Source organism: Manis pentadactyla, chromosome X, assembly GCF_030020395.1.
Source record: "Manis pentadactyla isolate mManPen7 chromosome X, mManPen7.hap1, whole genome shotgun sequence".
NCBI lineage: Eukaryota > Metazoa > Chordata > Mammalia > Pholidota > Manidae > Manis > Manis pentadactyla.
The window spans coordinates 16,234,419-16,256,702 of NC_080038.1; the positions used below are offsets into that span (position 1 = coordinate 16,234,419).

At 36.3% G+C, this 22,284-nt stretch overlaps 1 protein-coding gene across 5 annotated transcripts in view; it reads left to right on the top strand.

The window, feature by feature from the left end:
* Window positions 1–22,284, top strand: part of CNKSR2 (connector enhancer of kinase suppressor of Ras 2) — a 257,408-nt gene that overhangs the window by 156,419 nt on the left and 78,705 nt on the right. For all 5 annotated transcript variants that reach the window (XM_036912833.2, XM_036912835.2, XM_036912832.2 and 2 more), the window contains one exon: window positions 1,785–1,996. In XM_036912833.2, the coding sequence (XP_036768728.1) occupies window positions 1,785–1,996 (212 nt within the window). The remainder of the gene's footprint in view (window positions 1–1,784; window positions 1,997–22,284) is intronic.

A 22,284-nucleotide genomic window follows, 5' to 3' on the forward strand; every position in this document is an offset into this window, starting at 1 on the left:
ACAGAGGGTAGTGAATTAACCAGGGCTGAAACACCCTCTGATCTCAGCTGCATTAACCTTCATGTCACAGGCCTGATAGAAAAATCTGCCCATTTATAGATAGGCCAAAACTTACACCTGTGCTACCAGTTCATTAGGGCTGTTTGCGAGCTAATCACAATGTCAATTTCTTTTTAGAGGACTAACAGACAAAAAGTACCAGGCAGTTTGTTCAGGAAGAGTTTTTAGCTAGCTGAAAATAAAATTCTATTGTGATTTTATGTTTTATTTTCTTCATATTGCCTAAGAACTAACTCTATATAGATACAGTTTGGTAAAAAGCAATACAAAAATAAAAGAGTGAATAGCAATGTAAGTGTCAACCTCACTTCATGATGAGTTAAATCCATTAAATGGCTTGCTGATTCAGAATATTATTTACTACTTTCTGCATATTTCAAATAATAAGAATATAATTCTGTGCACTTGGGCTAACCTAATCTAGACATTTGCATACAGATATAGAAGTATAGTATACTATCATATAGAAGTATTAGTATTTTTGCTAAACCAAAACTCATATTTTGGAATTGACATTAGATTTATAGCTCATCACTATTTTATAAGATCTAATATTTCAATTAAAAATCTGTTCTTTTTATCTGTCATATTATTCAGTTTAGTCTGTTGATTTAGGATTTCAGTCTTGGCACTTAACATAAAATTAAATTTTAATCTGGTTTGATAGCGTTCATGGTACTGTTTAGGGTAGAGCTGGAAATTGTTAAGGACAAGGAAGAAATAAAATTAATGACCCACATGGGAAAAATTCACAGTCATATTCTAAAAGACAAGTTTTTCTAACAAAACTTTTATAGCCAGTCAGTGAAACATATAAAATAAATCAGGTTCAGTTTTAATCAATCCTAAATGGAGTGTTTCTACCAAAGTACCACTTATGGGCCTAACCTCTTGGGCTATGTGAATAATACTATGAGAGTAATAATTTTAGAGATCCCATCAATTATAAGAGATTTTTATCTTTAGAATCCTATGGAAGAAAAAAAATGCACTTGCTATCATCTTAAATCCCATCCTTAAACTGTTTTTATCAGGTTTCTCCATAAGAAATGTTGCTGATGTATAATGTAATTTTGACATATCCATTTAAACTGAGTTCTCTTGATACATATTTTTACTATTAAGTGAGATACATAGAGTTTAAATACTGAGATTGTTTCATTAGGGTTTATTTTAAATTATTAACATGCCATTTGAAATTCTTACAATACCAGTTTACATAGTGTTAATTTGGTTCTTATGGCCACAGTATCCTTACATAGGTAGTAGTTCTTAAACACATCTTTGTTTTTAAGCAGTGCAGGTATCACTATGAATCAACTAGGTAACGTGCCAGAAGAAAGCTGTATGGTTAACATTGTCAACTTATACCTACTCTCTTGAGCACTAAAAGCAATTTATGTGCTAAGATGGTTTTCTTGAGATGACACAGTACAGTGAAAATGGGCTAGAGCAGGAGTTAGAAGATCCATGGCCCGTGTCTAGCCCTGTTGTTTATTAGTTGTATGACTTTTAGACAAGTCATTTAACCTCTCTGAGCCTCAGCATTTTTTTCTGCAAAATAGTAATGAATAAAAATTGCCTTATAAACCTCAAAGAAAGCTTGGCAAGATCAGAAATTATATTGTATGGGAAGAATATTATGACTATTTTAGAGCCTCTCTGCCATTTTACCACCCTAACACTTTTCTACATCCTCCTCCTTTACTCTACCCTTTCTTCAGAGATGAAAAAGGAAACCTTCCTTGTGAAGACCTCAGAGGACACATGGTGGGCAAGCCAGTACATAAGGGTTCTGAATCGCCAAATTCATTTCTGGATCAGGAATATCGAAAGAGGTTTAATATTGTTGAGGAAGATACTGTCTTGTATTGCTATGAATATGAAAAAGGAAGATCAAGCAGTCAAGGAAGACGAGAAAGCACCCCGACTTATGGTAAGAGTTCTTTTCTTAAATTGACATAACTGCTTATGTCTGGCATGAGAATCTCAATTTCTTTTCATAGGATTTGGGTTACGAAATTACTTGGTAGCTTTTGAATCTTTATAATTGATCTGTGTCTGTCGTGTGCTTCTAAGCAGAATTTCAACAATATGAGGCATGACATTAAAAATTATTCTAAAGTTACCAAAGATAAACAAGAATATTAGGTAGCATTTTGGCTTATTAATGATTTATGGCAACCTCTTTGAATCACTTTGTATGCCACCTATTGCAAAATTAGAGTAATTTAAGGGTTTTCCCTTTTTTAAAATATGAATATTTACTGTTAACATGACTTATTTAAAATAAAATTATCTCCTTATTCCACAGGGATTTAAAAAATCTTTAGACAGACTTTTTTGGAGGAAATCTTACCTCAATTTTTGTATTTTTTAAGAAGCTGCAAAATTTGAGTGGAAGTGGATTTTAAATAGAAGGACATAGTATATTTAAAGCAGAGTTACTGTATCCCTAGGATTCTTAACCTTTGACTCCAGTTTTTCAATGTATGACTGAGAAAGTAACCCAGTCACAAATACTCAAAATTGACATAGTGTGTCTGAATGATTTTCAAATATAGTTGGCTAAAGTTAAAGTATTAAACCCTATGGTTCTTTTGTAGGAATGAATGGATTTAATCAGAAGTCTATACTCCTCCCTTTCCAGTTTCCAAACTACTCATTTTTAGTGAACAGCTGATGCTTTGGGGAAGGACAGGATGCTTGCTGATTAGTTCAGACTTGATCAGTGGGAGCTGAGCAGAAGGAAAATTGTCTTTAACATTTTCTTCCCACCTGCTCCCCTTGTCCACCATGGCCATATGCCTCCCTCCTGTGCTCCCAAAAGATTTGTCGTCACATACCTTTTTTTTTTTTTTTTTTTTTTTTTTTTTAATATATTTTTTTTTTTTTATTAATAATTATTTTTTATTGAAGGGTAGTTGACACACAGTATTACATTACATGAGTTTCAAGTGTACAACACAGTGGTAGAACATTTATATACATAATTCTAGGTTCCAGCTATCACCCTACCAGGCTGTTACAATATCTTGACTATATTCCTTATGCTATACATTACATCCCGGTTACTAATTTATTTTACCATTGGAAGTCTGTCCTTTTTTTTTTGTGAGGGCATCTCTCATATTTATTGATCAAATGGTTGTTAACGACAATAAAATTCTGTATAGGGGAGTCAATGCTCAATGCACAATCATTATTCCACCCCAAGCCTAATTTTTGTCAGTCTCCAATCTTCTGAGGCATAACAAACAAGTTTTTACATGTAGAACAAATTCTTACATAATGAATAAGTTACATAGTGAACAGTACAAGGGCAGTCATCACAGAAACTTTCGGTTTTGCTCATGCATTATGAACTATAAACAGTCAGTTCAAATATGAATACTCATTTGGTTTTTATACTTGATTTATATGTGGATACCACATTTCTCTCTTTATTATTATTATTTTTAATAAAATGCTGAAGTGGTAGGTAGATACAAGATAAAGGTAGAAAACATAGTTTAGTGTTGTAAGAGAGCACATGTAGATGATCAGGTGTGTGCCTGTAGACTATGTGTTAATCCAAGCTAGACCAGGGCAATAAAACATCCACGTATGCAGAAGATTTCTCTCAGAACGGGGGGGTGAGGTTCTAAGCCTCACCTCTGTTGATCCCCAATTTCTCACCTGATGGCCCCCCTGCGACTGTGCCTGTCTTAGGTTGTTCCTCCCTTGAGGAATCTTACCCGTCTCTGGCTAACCAGTCATCTTCCGGGGCCATACAGGGAAATGTGAAGTTGGTAAGTGAGAGAGAAGCCTTATTGTTTGAAAAAGTTAGCTTTTTACTTCTTTGCATATTTATGCCCTGTGGCTTCTATGCCCAGCATTTGTCTTGAGGTATCTTTACCACTTGGAAGAATTATGATACTCGGTAAATTTGATATGAGGCACGAATTCTATTTAAGGGTTGTAATTAGGAAGGAAGAAGAAAAGCTATAGAAGTAGCAGGCGGAAGAAAACATGGGAAGATTGATTATTTCTTTGATATATCTTCTTGTAGAGTAACTTCAGCATGTATAGGTTTTAAGCTACTACTTAAATTGCACACACACATTAACATAATAGGAGTATAGTTACATAACCAAAGCATATCTGTAATTACCAGCCATCTGCAGTGAAACCAAGAAAACCAGTTAGGCACCTTAGGCATTTGTGAAAACTTATCTATGATATGGTGGATATTGTCCAAATGAACTTGAACAGTCTGAGAGAAATCAGACAAATTAAAACAACCCATTCCTGGGGACTGTTCACATGCCATATGTTCTTTTAACAATAAATAGTTTGTAGTTGTAAGACTTTGGAGCGCTACAATTTGCACTTCTCCAAATTCTTGGTTGAGTTCCAACAGTATAGATCCAGTCCAATTTTGCTGTTTTACTGTATGCACAGGCCAGCTTAGATATCTCCTTCCTCATTCCCATGGCAGGTCCAGGAACTGGTGGGATGAGTGCATCTACAGCTGTAGCAGTGCGTGGATCTTTGTTGGGGTTTTTTGATGATCATCTTCTGGCATGAGTCTTCCAGAGGGTGCAGATGTTGGAAGTTCTTTTTCATATCGTATCTTAGTTCATTTTCGGGGTAGCCCAATTAGGCTTTGATCCTCTGTATAAACACAAACAGACCCTTTGCCTACACTTTTATATGCCCTTTATACCCTTGTGTAGAACTCGTTGGAGGTTACCACACAGGAACTGCCCTTTTTTTTTTTTTTTTTCTATCACTAATCTACACTTACATGACGAATATTATGTTTACTAGGCTCTCCCCTATACCAGGTCTCCCCTATAAACCCCTTTACAGTCACTGTCCATCAGCATAGCAAAATGTTGTAGAATCACTACTTGCCTTCTCTGTGTTGTACAGCCCTCCCTTTTCTCCTACCCCCCCATGCATGTTAGTCTTAATACCCCCCTACTTCTCCCCCCCTTATCCCTCCCTACCCACCCATCCTCCCCAGTCCCTTTCCCTTTGGTACCTGTTAGTCCATTCTTGAGTTCTGTGATTCTGCTGCTGTTTTGTTCCTTCAGTTTTTCCTTTGTTCTTATATTCCACAGATAAGTGAAATCATTTGGTATTTCTCTTTCTCCGCTTGGCTTGTTTCACTGAGCATAATACCCTCCAGCTCCATCCATGTTGCTGCAAATGATTGGATTTGCCCTTTTCTTATAGCTGAGTAGTATTCCATTGTGTATATGTACCACATCTTCTTTATCCATTCATCTATTGATGGACATTTAGGTTGCTTCCAATTCTTGGCTATTGTAAATAGTGCTGCAATAAACATAGGGGTGCATCTGTCTTTCTCAAACTTGATTGCTGCATTCTTAGGGTAAATTCCTAGGAGTGCAATTCCTGGGTCAAATGGTAAGTCTGTTTTGAGCATTTTGATGTACCTCCATACTGCTTTCCACAATGGTTGAACTAACTTACATTCCCACCAGCAGTGTAGGAGGGTTCCCCTTTCTCCACAGCCTCGCCAACATTTGTTGTTGTTTGTCTTTTGGATGGCAGCCATCCTTACTGGTGTGAGGTGATACCTCATTGTAGTTTTAATTTGCATTTCTCTGATAATTAGCGATGTGGAGCACCTTTTCATGTGTCTGTTGGCCATCTGTATTTCTTTTTTGGAGAACTGTCTGTTCAGTTCCTCTGCCCATTTTTTAATTGGGTTATTTGTTTTTTGTTTGTTGAGGCGTGAGAGCTCCTTATATATTCTGGACGTCAAGCCTTTATCGGATGTGTCATTTTCAAATATATTCTCCCATACTGTAGGGATCCTTCTTGTTCTATTGATGGTGTCTTTTGCTGTACAGAAGCTTTTCAGCTTAATATAGTCCCACTTACTCATTTTTGCTGTTGTTTTCCTTGCCCGGGGAGATATGTTCAAGAAGAGGTCACTCATGTTTATGTCTAAGAGGTTTTCGCCTATGTTTTCTTCCAGGAGTTTAATGGTTTCATGGCTTACGTTCAGGTCTTTGATCCATTTTGAGTTTACTTTTGTATATGGGGTCAGACAATGGTCCAGTTTCATTCTCCTACATGTAGCTGTCCAGTTTTGCCAGCACCACCTGTTGAAGAGACTGTCATTTCGCCATTGTATGTCCATGGCTCCTTTATCAAATATTAATTGACCATATATGTCTGGGTTAATGTCTGGATTCTCTAGTCTGTTCCATTGGTCTGTGGCTCTGCTCTTGTGCCAATACCAAATTGTCTTGATTACTATGGCTTTATAGTAGAGCTTGAAGTTGGGGAGTGAGATCCCCCCTACTTTATTCTTCTTTCTCAGGATTGCTTTGGCTATTCGGGGTCTTTGGTGTTTGCATATGAATTTTTGAATTATTTGTTCCAGTTCATTGAAGAATGTTGCTGGTAGTTTCATAGGGATTGCATCAAATCTGTATATTGCTTTGGGCAGGATGGCCATTTTGACGATATTAATTCTTCCTAGCCACGAGCATGGGATGAGTTTCCATCTGTTAGTGTCCCCTTTAATTTCTCTTAAGAGTGACTTGTAGTTTTCAGAGTATAAGTCTTTCACTTCTTTGGTTAGGTTTATTCCTAGGTATTTTATTTTTTTTGATGCAATTGTGAATGGAGTTGTTTTCCTGATTTCTCTCTCTGTTGGTTCATTGTTAGTATATAGGAAAGCCACAGATTTCTGTGTGTTGATTTTGTATCCTGCAACTTTGCTGTATTCCGATATCAGTTCTAGTAGTTTTGGGGTGGAGTCTTTAGGGTTTTTTATGTACAGTATCATGTCATCTGCAAATAGTGACAGTTTAACTTCTTCTTTACCAATCTGGATTCCTTGTATTTCTTTATTTTGTCTGATTGCCGTGGCTAGGACCTCCAGTACTATGTTAAATAACAGTGGAGAGAGTGGGCATCCCTGTCTAGTTCCCGATCTCAGAGGAAATGCTTTCAGCTTCTCGCTGTTCAATATAATGTTGGCTGTGGGTTTATCATAGATGGCCTTTATTATGTTGAGGTACTTGCCCTCTATTCCCATTTTGCTGAGAGTTTTTAACATGAATGGATGTTGAACTTTGTCAAATGCTTTTTCAGCATCTATTGAGATGATCATGTGGTTTTTGTCTTTCTTTTTGTTGATGTGGTGGATGATGTTGATGGACTTTCGAATGTTGTACCATCCTTGCATCCCTGGAATGAATCCCACTTGGTCATGGTGTATGATCCTTTTGATATATTTTTGAATTCGGTTTGCTAATATTTTGTTGAGTATTTTTGCATCTACGTTCATCAGGGATATTGGTCTGTAGTTTTCTTTTTTGGTGGGGTCTTTGCCTGGTTTTGCTATTAGGGTGATGTTAGCTTCATAGAATGAGTTTGGGAGTATCCCCTCCTCCTCTATTTTTTGGAAGACTTTAAGGAGAATGGGTATTATGTCTTCCCTGTATGTCTGATAAAATTCCGAGGTAAATCCATCTGGCCCGGGGATTTTGTTCTTTGGTAGTTTTTTGATTACCTCTTCAATTTCATTGCTGGTAAATGGTCTGTTTAGATTTTCTGTTTCTTCCTGGGTCAATCTTGGAAGATTATATTTTTCTAGGAAGTTGTCCACTTCTCCTAGGTTTCCCAGCTTGTTAGCATATAGGTTTTCATAGTATTCTCCAATAATTCTTTGCATTTCCGTGGGGTCCGTCGTGATTTTTCCTTTCTCGTTTCTGATACTGTTGATTTGTGTTGACTCTCTTTTCTTCTTAATAAGTCTGGCTAGAGGCTTATCTATTTTGTTTATTTTCTCGAAGAACCAGCTCTTGGTTTCATTGATTTTTGCTATTGTTTTATTCTTCTCAATTTTATTTATTTCTTCTCTGATCTTTATTATGTCCCTCCTTCTGCTGACCTTAGGCCTCATCTGTTCTTCTTTTTCCAATTTCGATAATTGTGACATTAGACCATTCATTTGGGATTGCTCTTCCTTTTTTAAATATGCTTGGAATGCTATATACTTTCCTCTTAAGACTGCTTTTGCTGTGTCCCACAGAAGTTGGGGCTTAGTGTTGTTGTTGTCATTTGTTTCCATATATTGCTGGATCTCCATTTTGATTTGGTCATTGATCCATTGATTGTTTAGGAGCATGTTGTTAAGCCTCCATGTGTTCGTGAGCCTCTTTGCTTTCTTTGTACAGTTTATTTCTAGTTTAATGCCTTTGTGGTCTGAAAAGTTGGTTGGTAGGATTTCAATCTTTTGGAATTTTCTGAGGCTCTTTTTGTGGCCTAGTATGTGGTCTATTCTGGAGAATGTTCCATGTGCACTTGAGAAGAATGTATATCCCGCTGCTTTTGGATGTAGAGTTCTATAGATGTCTATTAGGTCCATCTGCTCTACTGTGTTTTTCAGTGCTTCCGTGTCCTTACTTATTTTCTGCCCAGTGGATCTATCCTTTGGGGTGAGTGGTGTGTTGAAGTCTCCTAGAATGAATGCATTGCAGTCTATATCCCCCTTTAGTTCTGTTAGTATTTGTTTCACATATGCTGGTGCTCCTGTGTTGGGTGCATATATATTTAGAATGGTTATATCCTCTTGTTTGACTGAGCCCTTTATCATTATGTAGTGTCCTTCTTTATCTCTTGTTACTTTCTTTGTTTTGAAGTCTATTTTGTCTGATATTAGTACTGCAACCCCTGCTTTCTTCTCACTGTTGTTTGCTTGAAATATGTTTTTCCATCCCTTGACTTTTAGTCTGTACATGTCTTTGGGTTTGAGGTGAGTTTCTTGTAAGCAGCATATAGATGGGTCTTGCTTTTTTATCCATTCTGTTACTCTGTGTCTTTTGATTGGTGCATTCAACCCATTAACATTTAGGGTGACTATTGAAAGATATGTACTTATTGCCATTGCAGGCTTTAAATTCGTGGTTACCAAAGGTTCAAGGTTAGCCTCTTTAGTATCTTACTGCCTAACTTAGCTCGCTTATTGAGCTGTTATATACACTGTCTGGAGATTCTTTTCTTCTCTCCCTTCTTGTTCCTCCTCCTCGATTCTTCATATGTTGGGTGTTTTGTGCTGTGCTCCTTCTAGGAGTGCTCCCATCTAGAGCAGTCCCTGTAAGATGTTCTGTAGAGGTGGTTTGTGGAAAGCAAATTCCCTCAGCTTTTGTTTGTCTGGGAATTGTTTAATCCCACCGTCATATTTGAATGATAGTCGTGCTGGATACAGTATCCTTGGTTCAAGGCCCTTCTGTTTCATTGTATTAAATATATCATGCCATTCTCTTCTGGCCTGTAGGGTTTCTGTTGAGAAATCTGACGTTAGCCTGATGGGTTTCCCTTTATAGGTGACCTTTTTCTCTCTAGCTGCCTTTAACACTCTTTCCTTGTCCTTGATCTTTGCCATTTTAATTATTATGTGTCTTGGTGTTGCCCTTCTTGGATCCTTTCTGTTGGGGGTTCTGTGTATTTCCGTGGTCTGTTTGATTACTTCCTCCCCCAGTGTGGGGAAGTTTTCAGCAATTATTTCTTCTAAGATACTTTCCATCTCTTTGCCTCTCTCTTCTTCTTCTGGGACCCCTATAATACGGATATTGCTCCTTTTAGATTGGTCACACAGTTCTCTTAATATTGTTTCATTCCTGGAGATCCTTTTGTCTCTCTCTATGTCAGCTTCCATGCGTTCCTGTTCTCTGATTTCAATTCCATCAATGGCCTCTTGCATTCTATCCATTCTGCTTATAAACCCTTCCAGAGTTTGTTTCATTTCTGCAATCTCCTTTCTGGCATCTGTGATCTCTTTCCGGACTTCATCCCATTTTTCTTGCGTATTTCTCTGCATCTCTGTCAGCATGTTTATGATTCTTATTTTGAATTCTTTGTCAGGAAGACTGGTTAGGTCTGTCTCCTTCTCTGGTGTTGTCTCTGTGATCTTTGTCTGCCTGTAGCTTTGCCTTTTCATGGTGATAGGAATAGTCTGCAGAACTGGGACGAGTGACGGCTGGAAGGACTTCCTTTCTTGTTGGTTTGTGGCCCTCCTCTCCTGGGAGAACAGCGGCCTCTAGTGGCTTGTGCTGCGCAGCTGCGCGCAGACAGGGTTTCTGCTTCCTGCCCGGCTGCTATGGAGTTAATCTCCGCTGTTGCTGTGGGCGTGGCCTGGCTCGGGCAGCTACTCCAAAATGGTGGAGTCGCGTTGGAGCAGGAGCTGCTGGGAGGCTATTTATCTCCGTAAGGGGCCTCCCTGCTCCCTGCAGCCCAGGGGTTAGGGTGCCCAGAGGTCCCGGATTCCCTACCTCTGGATTAAGTGGCCCGCCCTGCCCCTTTAAGACTTCCAAAAAGCACCCGCCAAAACAAAACAACGACCACAAAAAAAAACAAGAAAAAAAAAATTTTTTTAATTAAAAAAAAAAAAAAATTTTTATTTAAAAAAAAAAAAAGGTGGTCGTTCGTTTTTCTTTATTCTCCGGTGCCAGCCTCAGGCCTCTGCTCACCGGTCTTTCTGCCCTGTTTCCCTAATATTGGGGTCCCTGTCCCTTTAAGACTTCCAAACAGCGCTCGCCAAAACAAAGCAGCAAAAAAGCAAAAAAAAAAATGGTCGCGCGCTTTTCTTATGTCCTCTGTCGCCCAGCCTCCAGTGCCTGCTCACTGTTCTTGCTGCCCTGTTTTCCCAGTATCGAGGGCCCTACACTCTGGCCCGGATGGCTGGGGCTGGGTGCTCGGCAGCCCTGGGCTCCGTCTCCCTCCCGCTCTGCCTGCTCTTCTCCCGCCGCGAGCTGGGGGGAGGGGCGCTTGGCTCCCGCGGGGCCGGGGCTTGTATCTTACCCCCTTCGCGAGGCGCTGGGTTCTCTCAGGTGTGGATGTGGTCTGGATATTGTCCTGTGTCCTCTGGTCTTTATTCTAGGAAGGGTTGTCTTTGTTATATTTTCATAGATATATGTTGTTTTGGGAGGAGATTTCCGCTGCTCTACTCACGCCGCCATCTTCCGCCCCTCTCCACATACCTTTTTAACACATGACTTATTTCCTTATAGTTCTTTGGTAATAATTATGTATGAAAAGTTTTGCCCAAAATAATCCTTAAGAATAGGAACCATACTTATTTTACTCTGTATTATTCTCTATACGTGTTTTTTTATCATAAGGATAAGTAACTATATATTTTTTAGAATAGCTCCTCGATTACACTATGGTGGCACTTATTTTGAACTGTCATAATTTGAAGGTATTTACATCTTTGCTTTTCTCCCCTATTATGTTGTAAATCTCTGTAGTATAGAGGCCTGTACTCTGTAGTATAGAGTGATATTTTTGTTATCACTACCCGTGCCCCATTACATAAGAATTTTATTTTTACTCATTCATTGCACAAATACTTATTGACTACCTATTATTGGATAGGTAGTAATGTATATCAACTCTTTTTTTATATCCCAGAATTTGTGGGCTATTTTCTCCTTATGTTGAAGTAGTTAATAATGTTTAAGAGGAAAATATAATCACCAGATGAAGCTGGTTACTGATGGTTTTATTAAAAATATGTTTACTAGGTTCTTACTTGAATGGCTATGAATTTATTCCCTTCAGACTACAGTTAAAACACCTAGTGCCATTATGTTCTACAAATCATCTCTCCCAATAAAATAAAATACTATTTAAATTTTAGAAAATTTAGATATCTGCAGGTATTTGATATATTTTTATAAACAATTTAGGAAGAAAAAATATATATATATGCTTAAAAGAGGATAAAGAGGTGAAAAAAAGTACTTTAACTTTTGATCGTGAAAGTTTTTTAAAAACATTTTTGAGCCTGAAATAGAATCTGAACTTCAATTAAGATACTTACAGATACTTCAGGGGAAATTCCCTGGTTGTTCCAGGTAGCTAGAAGTTCAGTGTATTTACCTTATTAAAATCAAATCTTAAATAATAAAACCTGCCTGTCACACACATGAATTTGTGGCCCAAGTTTTCCCAAAGATTAATTCATTTGTTAACTAATTCAGCTAATAGTTGTTGTGTACATAATGTCAGCCAGAAAGTGGGGGATGCAAAGGAGAATAAAACATAAATCCTTCGTGGAAAGCAGTCGTAACCCAGAGGGAAGAAACAAATAAAGAGATACATTGCAGTCACTTTAGGTAAGTAGGGATGTGTGAACAAAGTAATGCAGTAGCCCACGAGCTGAAGACCCAGAGTCTGCCTGCAAAGTCATGTAAATAGAAGGGAGCTTTAAAATATATTGTTTAACCAACGTTCTCATTTTATATCATGGACCCACTAGTCATTGCTAAGAGTCAGTTAAAAGGACAATTATTCACCCTAAGCTATTAGACAAATACAATATGGATAGACAATGGGTAGCCTTTCTAGAAAACAAGTAAACAATACCTGTTGAGCTTTTGTATGTGCCAGGCACTGTTCTAAGCATTTAAAAGGCATTAACCCACTTGATCCTCACGACAACCTTGTAGATACTGGTAGTATCCTTACTTTACAGATGGATTAAATAGTTTACCTAACTAGTAAGTGGTAGACCTGGGATTAAGTACGCATTGATATTTGTTGACTATGGCAGTGGTACTTGCTAAATAAATGTGATGAAAATAATTTGCTAAATTGTATTGAAATAATTTCCAAAAATTGCATTATTTCTTCCAAAATCAAGCATTTGATTTCAGGCAAACATAACTTGTTCTAATTTTGTATGTTCTTACATGTTGTTTTGTATTTACTGGCACTGTAATAAACATGCATTTACCTAGACATGGCCCTGACAGACCTTAGGAAGAACTGGCTAAATTGAGGGGTAATATTAGTAACAATGTGTTATGTCTTTTTAAATCAGAGAGCATAACATAGGTTTTACTTTCCTAAAAAGTAAACAAAAATAATTTCTGGAAACACAGAGTAGGGGAAGTAACCTAGATTAGTGGTTGCTAGCATTAGCTGTGGCATCTGCCATACTTGGTAATCTCATCTTTGAACTAATTACTACAGTGACCTCATTTGTTAAATGAAGATGATAATGTCTGCTTCATAGACTTTTTGTGGGAGTTTAATAACAATGCATTGTAAATTGCCTAGGAAGTGCCCAGTATGTGCTAAGTTGTCATTAAATAGAATGTTAATGCTGCTAAGATAATAGATTTTAAGTGTTCTCACCACAAAAAAAGGGAGGCATAACTATGTGAGGTTATGGATGTGTTAAATAGCTTGATTGTGGTAATCTCTACACAGTGTATACACATATCAAATCATCACATTGTACACCTTAAATATATACAATATTTATTGTCAATATATCTCAATAAAGCTGAAAAAACAATGAAAGAACTTAGAGATCTCAACATGTAAATAATAATGTCGGCCATTTAAAATTCTTTGAAGAATAAGATGTGAATAAATAGTTCAATAAAAAAAGAAACTTTAATGTGAAAATAAGAAGAGGGGAAAGAGTAGCATTAAATCACTTTCTTTGGCCTCATCTGCCCATGCTTCAAAGGCAGAAGTTCAAATCTGGTGTGATCAGTTGCTTGGCAAATTTTCAAAATGGTAATGTTTCTCATCACCTTTCCCTTTTTGCTGTTCACAGACTTCTTGCCCTTGCTATTCCATCATAGCACATTTCTATACATAGAAACCTGCGAAAAGGTAGACACAGTTAGCTGAGTCCCTTGTGGCCATGAGTGGTCATATTTTATAAGAATAGGAAGAAAACATTTTTTACAGTCATATCACAGTATAGTATTGGTTTGAAGGAATCCAGACTTTTTCTGATTTATTGAAAATCCAAGACCTCACAAAAAGCACTTGAATGAATGCAAAGCTGGTATTTTAGAAATGCTTCTCATAAATGTTATTTGTACACATTGTGCATTGAAGAAAATTAATTTCTGTAACATAATACCTGAACCAAGAGAAAACCAAATATCATGTCCCTTTCATCCATATGAATAACAAATGGCTTGAAATGACTTATAATAGCATGATGAAGGGCAGTGATGTTGTTTTTTGTCACATTTTAAATGATACATTTAAAAGTTGGTTGGTTGGTAGGTCTCTTATACTTTGACATTGCCTTTCTCTTTGTTGTACCACCTCATTTTATATTTTGGGCACCTACACTATAATCAATGGCATTATTTAAAACACTTCTTAAAGGATCAAGTATAGATACTACATTCACACTTCTTTATTTCCAAATACAAGCCTGCTGTCCTTCCTGTGACTTTTAATATAAATTATCTTCCTTATCAGGTAAAAGTTCAGCTGCCCTTCATCAGCTCTGAGAGAGAGAAAAGAAAATGGGATTCTAACCACAGGAAATTTCTGTGTTCAAATAAAATGTACCACTTTCAAAACAGAACCAACCATAAAAATAGAAATTAGTGAATCAAAAATGCAGAAATATGAGATGTATACAATACTCATAGGAATTCTTATTCCTTTGGACTTAATGCATTTCATAAAGACTGCATGTTGGTTAGCTTCACAAAGTAATTTTGAACATCACGCTGATAGTGATAAAGGACCATGTAACTGATGGAAAAGTAGTTCAGCAAAATTTTGTCATGGAAAATAGCCTGTTCCTAATGTAAAAATTAGAGTAATCCTCTAAGGAAGGCACTCTTCCTAAATTTGTATAATTTTACTGATAGAAATAGCAGAACATGAGTATGAATTCAGGTCAGACCTGAATTTGGTGTTACAGCTTAGCCTTTTATAACTGATTGGCTTCAAACTTGAGCCTTCACCTCACTACGTTTTTGTTTCCTCATCTATAAAATGGGATAACAATACTAGTCACAATGTTTTTATGAGGATTAAATGAGATAATGTATGTCACTTATGTTACTTAGCACTGTTCTTGCCTCATAGGAAATGCTCAAGAAATCATGCCTAAAAGACATCATAAATTACTATTGCTTGTAAATAACAATGTCCCAAAGATTGTCAAGTGCTGATGGATCAAATTAACACTTCCTTCTCTCCCTGTGGAAGGATTTAGCAAAAGACAAAAGAGCTGAAAGTATTCCCTCGGTTTGGTCCCTCTACCTACCCAACAGCCAGGTATTGAATAATAACAAATAAAAGAAATATGAGTCAAGTTTGTCCATTTCTTTTGGTTTGGTTTTGAAAAGTAGAAGGAAGAACACTCAAATAGCTAGTACTACTAGAAACTGCCCTGATTCAAGTCTTCTTTTAAGTTGTCTTAGAGGAATCACTAGCTCTTATGCTGGGCAGAAAGGCCTGCTTATAACCTCTCAGCATCAGAATTCTGAAAACAATTCAGACTCCACACGTCTTTAAAGTTTAAGATTAGTTGCTAAAAAGACAAGGTGGGAAATAATATGTATAATAAATAAAATAGTTGGAGATTCTCAGGAAATGAAACCTGACAAGAAACAAACACTAAGATGAACAAAAAGGAACTTCTAATAAAGTCAGAGTATTAAGGTACGGATAAAGTGGAAAATGATTAAGAAACTAAATTAACAAAGCTGAAGCAACTATCAGAGGAAAAAAATGCAACTCTTCAAATGAATTAATCAACAGAAAGATACGAACTAGGTGAAGTAGTGCTTCCCCTGAAGACGAAATGGGAAAGCCAAGAATAGAAACAGTCTAACTCGGTGATTTTCAAATAGGGTCAGTATTGCCCCCCAGGGGACATTTGGCACTTTCTGGGAACATTTGTAGTTGGTAATAACTTGGGGTGGAGGTGTGCCTGGCATCTGTTGGGTAGAGGCTCAGGATGCTACTGAACACCCTACAACAAACAGGATAGCTCCCAACAATAAAGGATGATCCAGCACACAGTGTCAAGCGTGCTACTGTTGAAAAACCCTAGCTACCTTAAGAAGAATCAACTACAGGCGAATACAATGCAGAAGCAGGTATTAGAGCCCTTGTATGACACACGGCCAGTTACCTTTTTTTTGATTCAAAGAATCTGGGAAGTTATTGCCCTCGGAAGATAGACCTACATTTACAAACATTTAACATATTCTCTGGGCAGAAGTAGTATAAGGTTGAGTTTCTGGGATGACCTACCCTGCTCTCTACTAGAAAACCTGATCATGACATCAACTGGAGCAGGAGGAGAACCATTGTCCCTAGTTGAAATCAGAATGCATTTTTCCCCATGGGAAACATATGTAACAAATGGCAGATAAAATTAGAGTGATTAGTATCAGTTTCCAAATGCCAGTGTGGCTTAAAGATCCAGTATTTTCCTAAATATGTTCCTCAGATCACTAGTTCTGAAGGAAAATCTTTGTAAAGGAAAGAGGTTATGTGGTTAAATAAGATTGGGAAGCCCTCATATTGTAGTCCCCTCTTGGAGATTAATAAGTGCACATTAGCATACTAAGGCCTTGAAGGTCTTGCTGTTTGGGGGTGGTTTATTGTTTCTCAAATGTACTTGTATATTCCATCTTTTTTTAGTTTCAGTCACAAAATACTGATTAACCTTCCAATAGAATTACTGTTCTTTGTAATATATTTTGGAAAATACTGAAATAAACTTTTGCAGCTCCTCTTAAAGGCTTATATGCCAATGATAAAATTTATTTGAGTTTTAATTTCCAAATAGCTGACTTACAGGTAAGCATTTGGAAAGTCTCTGTTCTTGAGTTGAAGCCTGCCTCAGAAGATGTCTTATTGAATGCCATCTTCGTTTTTATCTTGCAGAGAAGCCATATTCTGGAGTAAATCTTGTTTGTGACAAAAGTCCAAACTAAAGTAATAAATACTAATGGGGAAGATCAGTGCATGGTGTTTTATACTCCAGGCTTCTTGTAAAATTACTGGTATCACCACAAAACAATTTTCCAGAAATCATGGAGGAAATAGATTCCTGGGGATAGGAAATATCAAGTATTATGTCGAATCTTGTTACAGAAGAGGTGACTAAAAATTGTACACTGATTGCCATTTAAAAGCATACATATGATAACCTAGCATTGTTTTATAAGTAACACATCATGTCAAATCAGTTTATTTTCCATCTTCGTTAAGGCAATGGACAACTTATACCAAGTCAGAGCCATAGTTTATGTTCCAGTCCTCCATCAGTTCTTCACCTAACCCTTTAGAATTTTTTGCAAGAGCTGCAAGCTGGCTGGGAGGACACTGAAAACAAAGCAGGAATCATACATGTCATTAAATTACTTTTGAAGAAAAATGAATTGAATTTTTGTGTAATACAATGGTCTTCAATTCATCACTATGGCAATTTGATGTAGTGAAAAAAGCACTGGGAGAGAAAGTTGAAAGTCTATATTCATGGGCTGACTCTAACACTGCTTATTGGTGAAATCCAAAGAAATTAACTTCGGTGTGTCTGAAGTTTCTCATCTCTACTTTTCTTGCTAGCTTCACTGACTAATATGATGCCAAAGCAAAAAATATGTAAAAGGAATTATAAAGTTATTACAAGATGTTATTTTATTTCAAACGAGTCTTCAGTTGATAGTCTTAATCATTCTTTTTCACTTTTCCTGAGAGTGACTGTCTTAACACTTGTTAATAAAATCTTCAAGACACTGCTTTACCAAGATTTTTAAAAAAAGAATCACTTTAATTTGTAGTTCTTTAACTTTGAAAAATGGGGTATTTTTAACCAAAAATATATTTATATACCCCTGTCATCTCTCTTTCCCACAACTATATTACTGCTTAGCACGGCAAGGGACAAACGTCTTTTTTCATAGCTCATTTTTTTACCCAGCAGAGCCTTCAGAGGAGGGCCCAGAACTCTTTTGCCACTTAGTATTAAACCATCTGAATCCTTCCCAGTCCTCCCACAACTGTCTAACATAGAAGAATTGTCTGTATGCACAGTGGCAACGTTTCAACTAAGAAAAACCTGTCTTTCCAAGCTCCAGTGTGTATTGAACATTAGTTTTCTCAGTAGAATGTTTACAAAAGGTAATTTGGTTTCAAATATAATGAGCCTTGGAATCCAGTGTTAAAAAGTTCCACATAATTTTTGATGCAGTTCAAGATATTTTCCAACAATTTTTGTTACTCCCCATTTAAAGTTTACATCACTTTTAGAAAGGAATAGGAACATGCACAAAATGTAGCTTATTCTTTGAAATGAGACTTTGTTTTTGTTCTCTATTAATGAAAGTAAAAAGATTTCAAGTTAATAATCTTTGGGTTTATATTTTATTTAATTATTATAAGGCATTAAATCCAATATTTAAATAATCATCACCTTGTGATGTTTCAAGCCAATTATTCCCTGTCCCTTTTATCCAAAAATGAAATTTAAAAAATATGACCCTAAAGATCAAAGTAACCATTCTTACTTTATTAGATCCAGATATGTTGCCTTTATCCTTAAAAAATTACTGACTTTCCATTTAATCCAGTTTTATTCCTCTTTAAATGTGTGATTCTTTACCTTAAATAACCTCAGGATGTTTTCCTAGAAATGCAGTCAACTCTCTGAAAGTAATTTTTCTGTCTGGTATGTGGGGAGTTTGATGGGCGTATAGCTTAACATTCCTTACTATGCACTCATTTTCATCAAAATACTGGCTAAAATATTCAGAACAGATGTGTGTATGTATATATTATTTTCTCCCCAGACTCAAGAGAAAGCTTTTTTGTGACAATTAGAGGGTATATATGACTTGAGAACCTTCTCTGCAGTCTTTTTTTTTTTCCAACTCTTTGGCAATTGTTAAGAGAGAAGATTGCTTCTCAGGTGCTGTTTGTCACCCTGAAACTTAATGATTTTGACATGTTTTGGGGAAAAGTTAAAAATGGGAGGGGCAGATAGTTGAAAAAGGCAGCAATTCAGTAGTTTTCAAGAGATCATGAGTAGCTCAATATTGGAATGTTTCTAGATAAGAAATCGGGAGGCAGGACTTCTACTTCTGACTTGATTACCAAACATCTCTCTAAGGTTCAATTGGTTAGAAATGTGAAGGAGGTTGGTCAGGTTGACATGCTACCTTAGAACAAAGCAAGAGAGGGAGGGAGGGAGGGGAAGTGAGAGGGAATGGAGCAGAAGGTTGACAGGAAGGAAGGAGAAGGAAACAGTGAAAATGGAAACTTAACAGTATAGCTTGGACTCTTTTGGTCCAGCATATGAGGAAGGTCCCTTGTTTACTTTCTTAGCAAGTAATCAGTCAACAAATATTGAGTATTACTATGTTTAAGGCACTACACGCTAAGTGCTGGAGATGGCACACTAAGCAGAGTCGTTTCTCTTCCCCCAATGAAATTTACATTCTAGATTCTAGAAGGGGGACAGAATTTAAGCAACTAAGTAAATAAATACTGATTTGACTATAACTGGTATGCTATGAAGAAAAAATACAAGAGAAAATGAGAACAAACACAGAGAAATCTGACCTAAAATTCAGAGGTCAAAGAAAGTATCCCTGAAGAGATGACATTTTTGCTTAGTTCTGAAGGATTTGTCTATGAATTTAGGAAAAGGGGAAAACCAAAGGAGGGCAGAGTCCCAGGTGCCAGGGGAAGAAAGTGTTTCAAATGGTAGTAATACTCTGTGTCAAATGCTGCAAACAGATCATAAAAGTCGAGTTCTGAGAGTTGTCTTTTGAATTTAGAAACATGGAGGCACTATCCTAATGACCTTGACAAGAGCAGTTTTGGTGGAGTTACAGGGGCAAGAGCTTAACTGAAGAAGGTTTGAGAGAGAGGAGGTCATCTAAGTGAGACCATACAGAAAGCATTTTTGTCTTTCTGTGTCTGGCTTATTTCACTTCAGTACAGTGTCCTCCAGGTTCATCCATGTTGTCACAAATGGCAGGATTTCCTTCTTTTTCTGGCTGAGTAATATTCCATTGTGTATATGTACCACATCTTCTGTAGCCATTTGTCCACTGATAGACACTTAGGTTGTTTTCATATCTTGGCTATTGTGAACAATGCTGCAGTGAGCATGGGAGCACAGACATCTGTTCAAGTTACTGATTTCCTTTCCTTTGGATATATACCCAGAAGTAGGTTTCCCAGGCCATAGGGTAGTTCTATTTTGAATTTTTTGAGGAACCTCCACAATGTTTTCCATTGTATACTTGAAATTTGCCAAGAGTAGCTCTTTCATGTTCTTACCTCACACATAACACAAAAATGGTAACTATGTGAGGTAAAGAAATTATTAACTCGATTGTGGTAATCAGTTCACAGTGTATGTGAATATTAGATCATCACATTGTATACCTTCAAAATCATGTTGTACACCCTTAATATATAACATTTTTATTTGTCAATCATACCTCAATAAAACTAGAAAAAAAAGAGGAGAGGAACTGGAGACTGAGGTTATAAATGAGGCTTTTAGGAGTTTTTCTGTATATGGGAGCAGAGAAATAAAGAAAGTGCTAGTCGGATGGCAGTTTGGGGGTGAAGACCATTGTTTTTTTATTTTTTTAAGATTGGAGAAGTTACAGCATGGTTTGATTTCAATGGGAATCACTGGGTAGAAAGGGAAAAACTGATGCTGCAGGAGAAAGAAGGGACAGTTCCTCAGGAGATGCCCTTGACTAGGTAAGAGGAACTAGGATAGAGTGAACAACCCGCTAATTTAATATATCCCTGATGGCCAGCATCCTTTCATTCAAGCATTCAGAAGAAATTTAATGAATACCTAACACTGGGTCAGAGTCTTTGCCAGGAACATTCATAACAAAGATATATAAGACCTAAATCCTGCCAAAAAGCAGAAAAACCTATGAACGGACAAATACACCACAATATGATAAGGATCATGTATACCAAATGCAGTAGGAAAGACATAAGGAAGCCCAAGAAAGTAAGCAGTTAACTCTGCCAGAGCTCATGGTAACGCTTGTAAGAGCACTAAAATGCTTTATTATCTAAGGAAAAAGTTAGTTTTCAAGCTATTCTGTACACTAGTATTAAGGCTCCACAATTTCATATTTAAACAAAGTATTTTGGATCATTTATAAAGCACTCCATCATTGTTAGTATTCTTAAAATTAGATTCAATGTTCCTGTATGTGTTTAATTGCATTATTTTAAAACTACTTGCCATCAATTTCAGAATAAAACAAAAAATCCAGTATTATTTCTTTCACGTCTACTACATTTGTTAGAATACAGTAAGAAACACAGCACACAGTCCCTGCCTTTATGGAGATCCCAGTTAGAAAGTTCCAAATGTGCAACACATATGAAAAGCCAAGTAACAAAATAATAGTTTAACTATGAAACACTAGCACAGAGATATCACAGGGCTTATGATAGGGTGTCAAATGAACTCTACAATTAATAGGTGTTTTATGCTGAGAAGAATAAAAAATTAAGAGGAAGTGATTGGCAAAATTTTTAAATGGGCTCTTCTTTTTTTTCTATATTCTTGACTTATTAATTTTCATCATGAATTGAATTAGTAAATATAAATGTTACTATGTAAGAGACTTCTTAAATTATCCAGATGATTTTTCAGATTCATTTATTAATTCATGTACATTTACATAGGAATGAGTCAAATACGTTTCATTTAATGCACCTTAAAACATCAGACAAGCATAAAAATACTTTGCATTTATTAGTACTAGTACATATTTGATTTAAATCTGGCAATAATGTTTATAGTACTCTTCTACCATTAGCACTACAGCACCAACCATAAAATTCTTTTTCCATCTGAACGTTCTGTCTTATAAAATTAAAATGTTGCCATATACATGCAGTGTCAGACATTTCCAAGCTGTAATCAAAGATCTATATAATTGGAATTAAAAATAATTTAAGTCATGGTCTATTTTTCAATTTGCCGAGGACTGCTGTTCATATAACAATGTTACCTTATATTATTATTTTGTTTTATTAAGTCTGTTTCAATATTTTAACATAATAAAAATGTATAAAATAAGCAATACTTATAAGCAACATTATTTGCTATAACTAAACAAATAATACAATTTACTTATAAAAACACATTCTGATTTGAGTTGCTAAATTCATAGCTTTATGACTAGTAAAAGCAAAAGCTTGATGCTCCAAAAGTAAATTTTAAGACTTTGTAACTCAGTTTTTTTGTCTAATTCAATATATTTTCCTTAATTTTGTATTAGTAATAGACAGTATACTTACGTTTTAAAAAGTTACTCCATGAGAAGTCAGTGTTTAAATCTTCTGCAAATTTTTTCCTAATGTTAATGATATAGCCAGACATATCAAAGTCTTTTAATTACATGC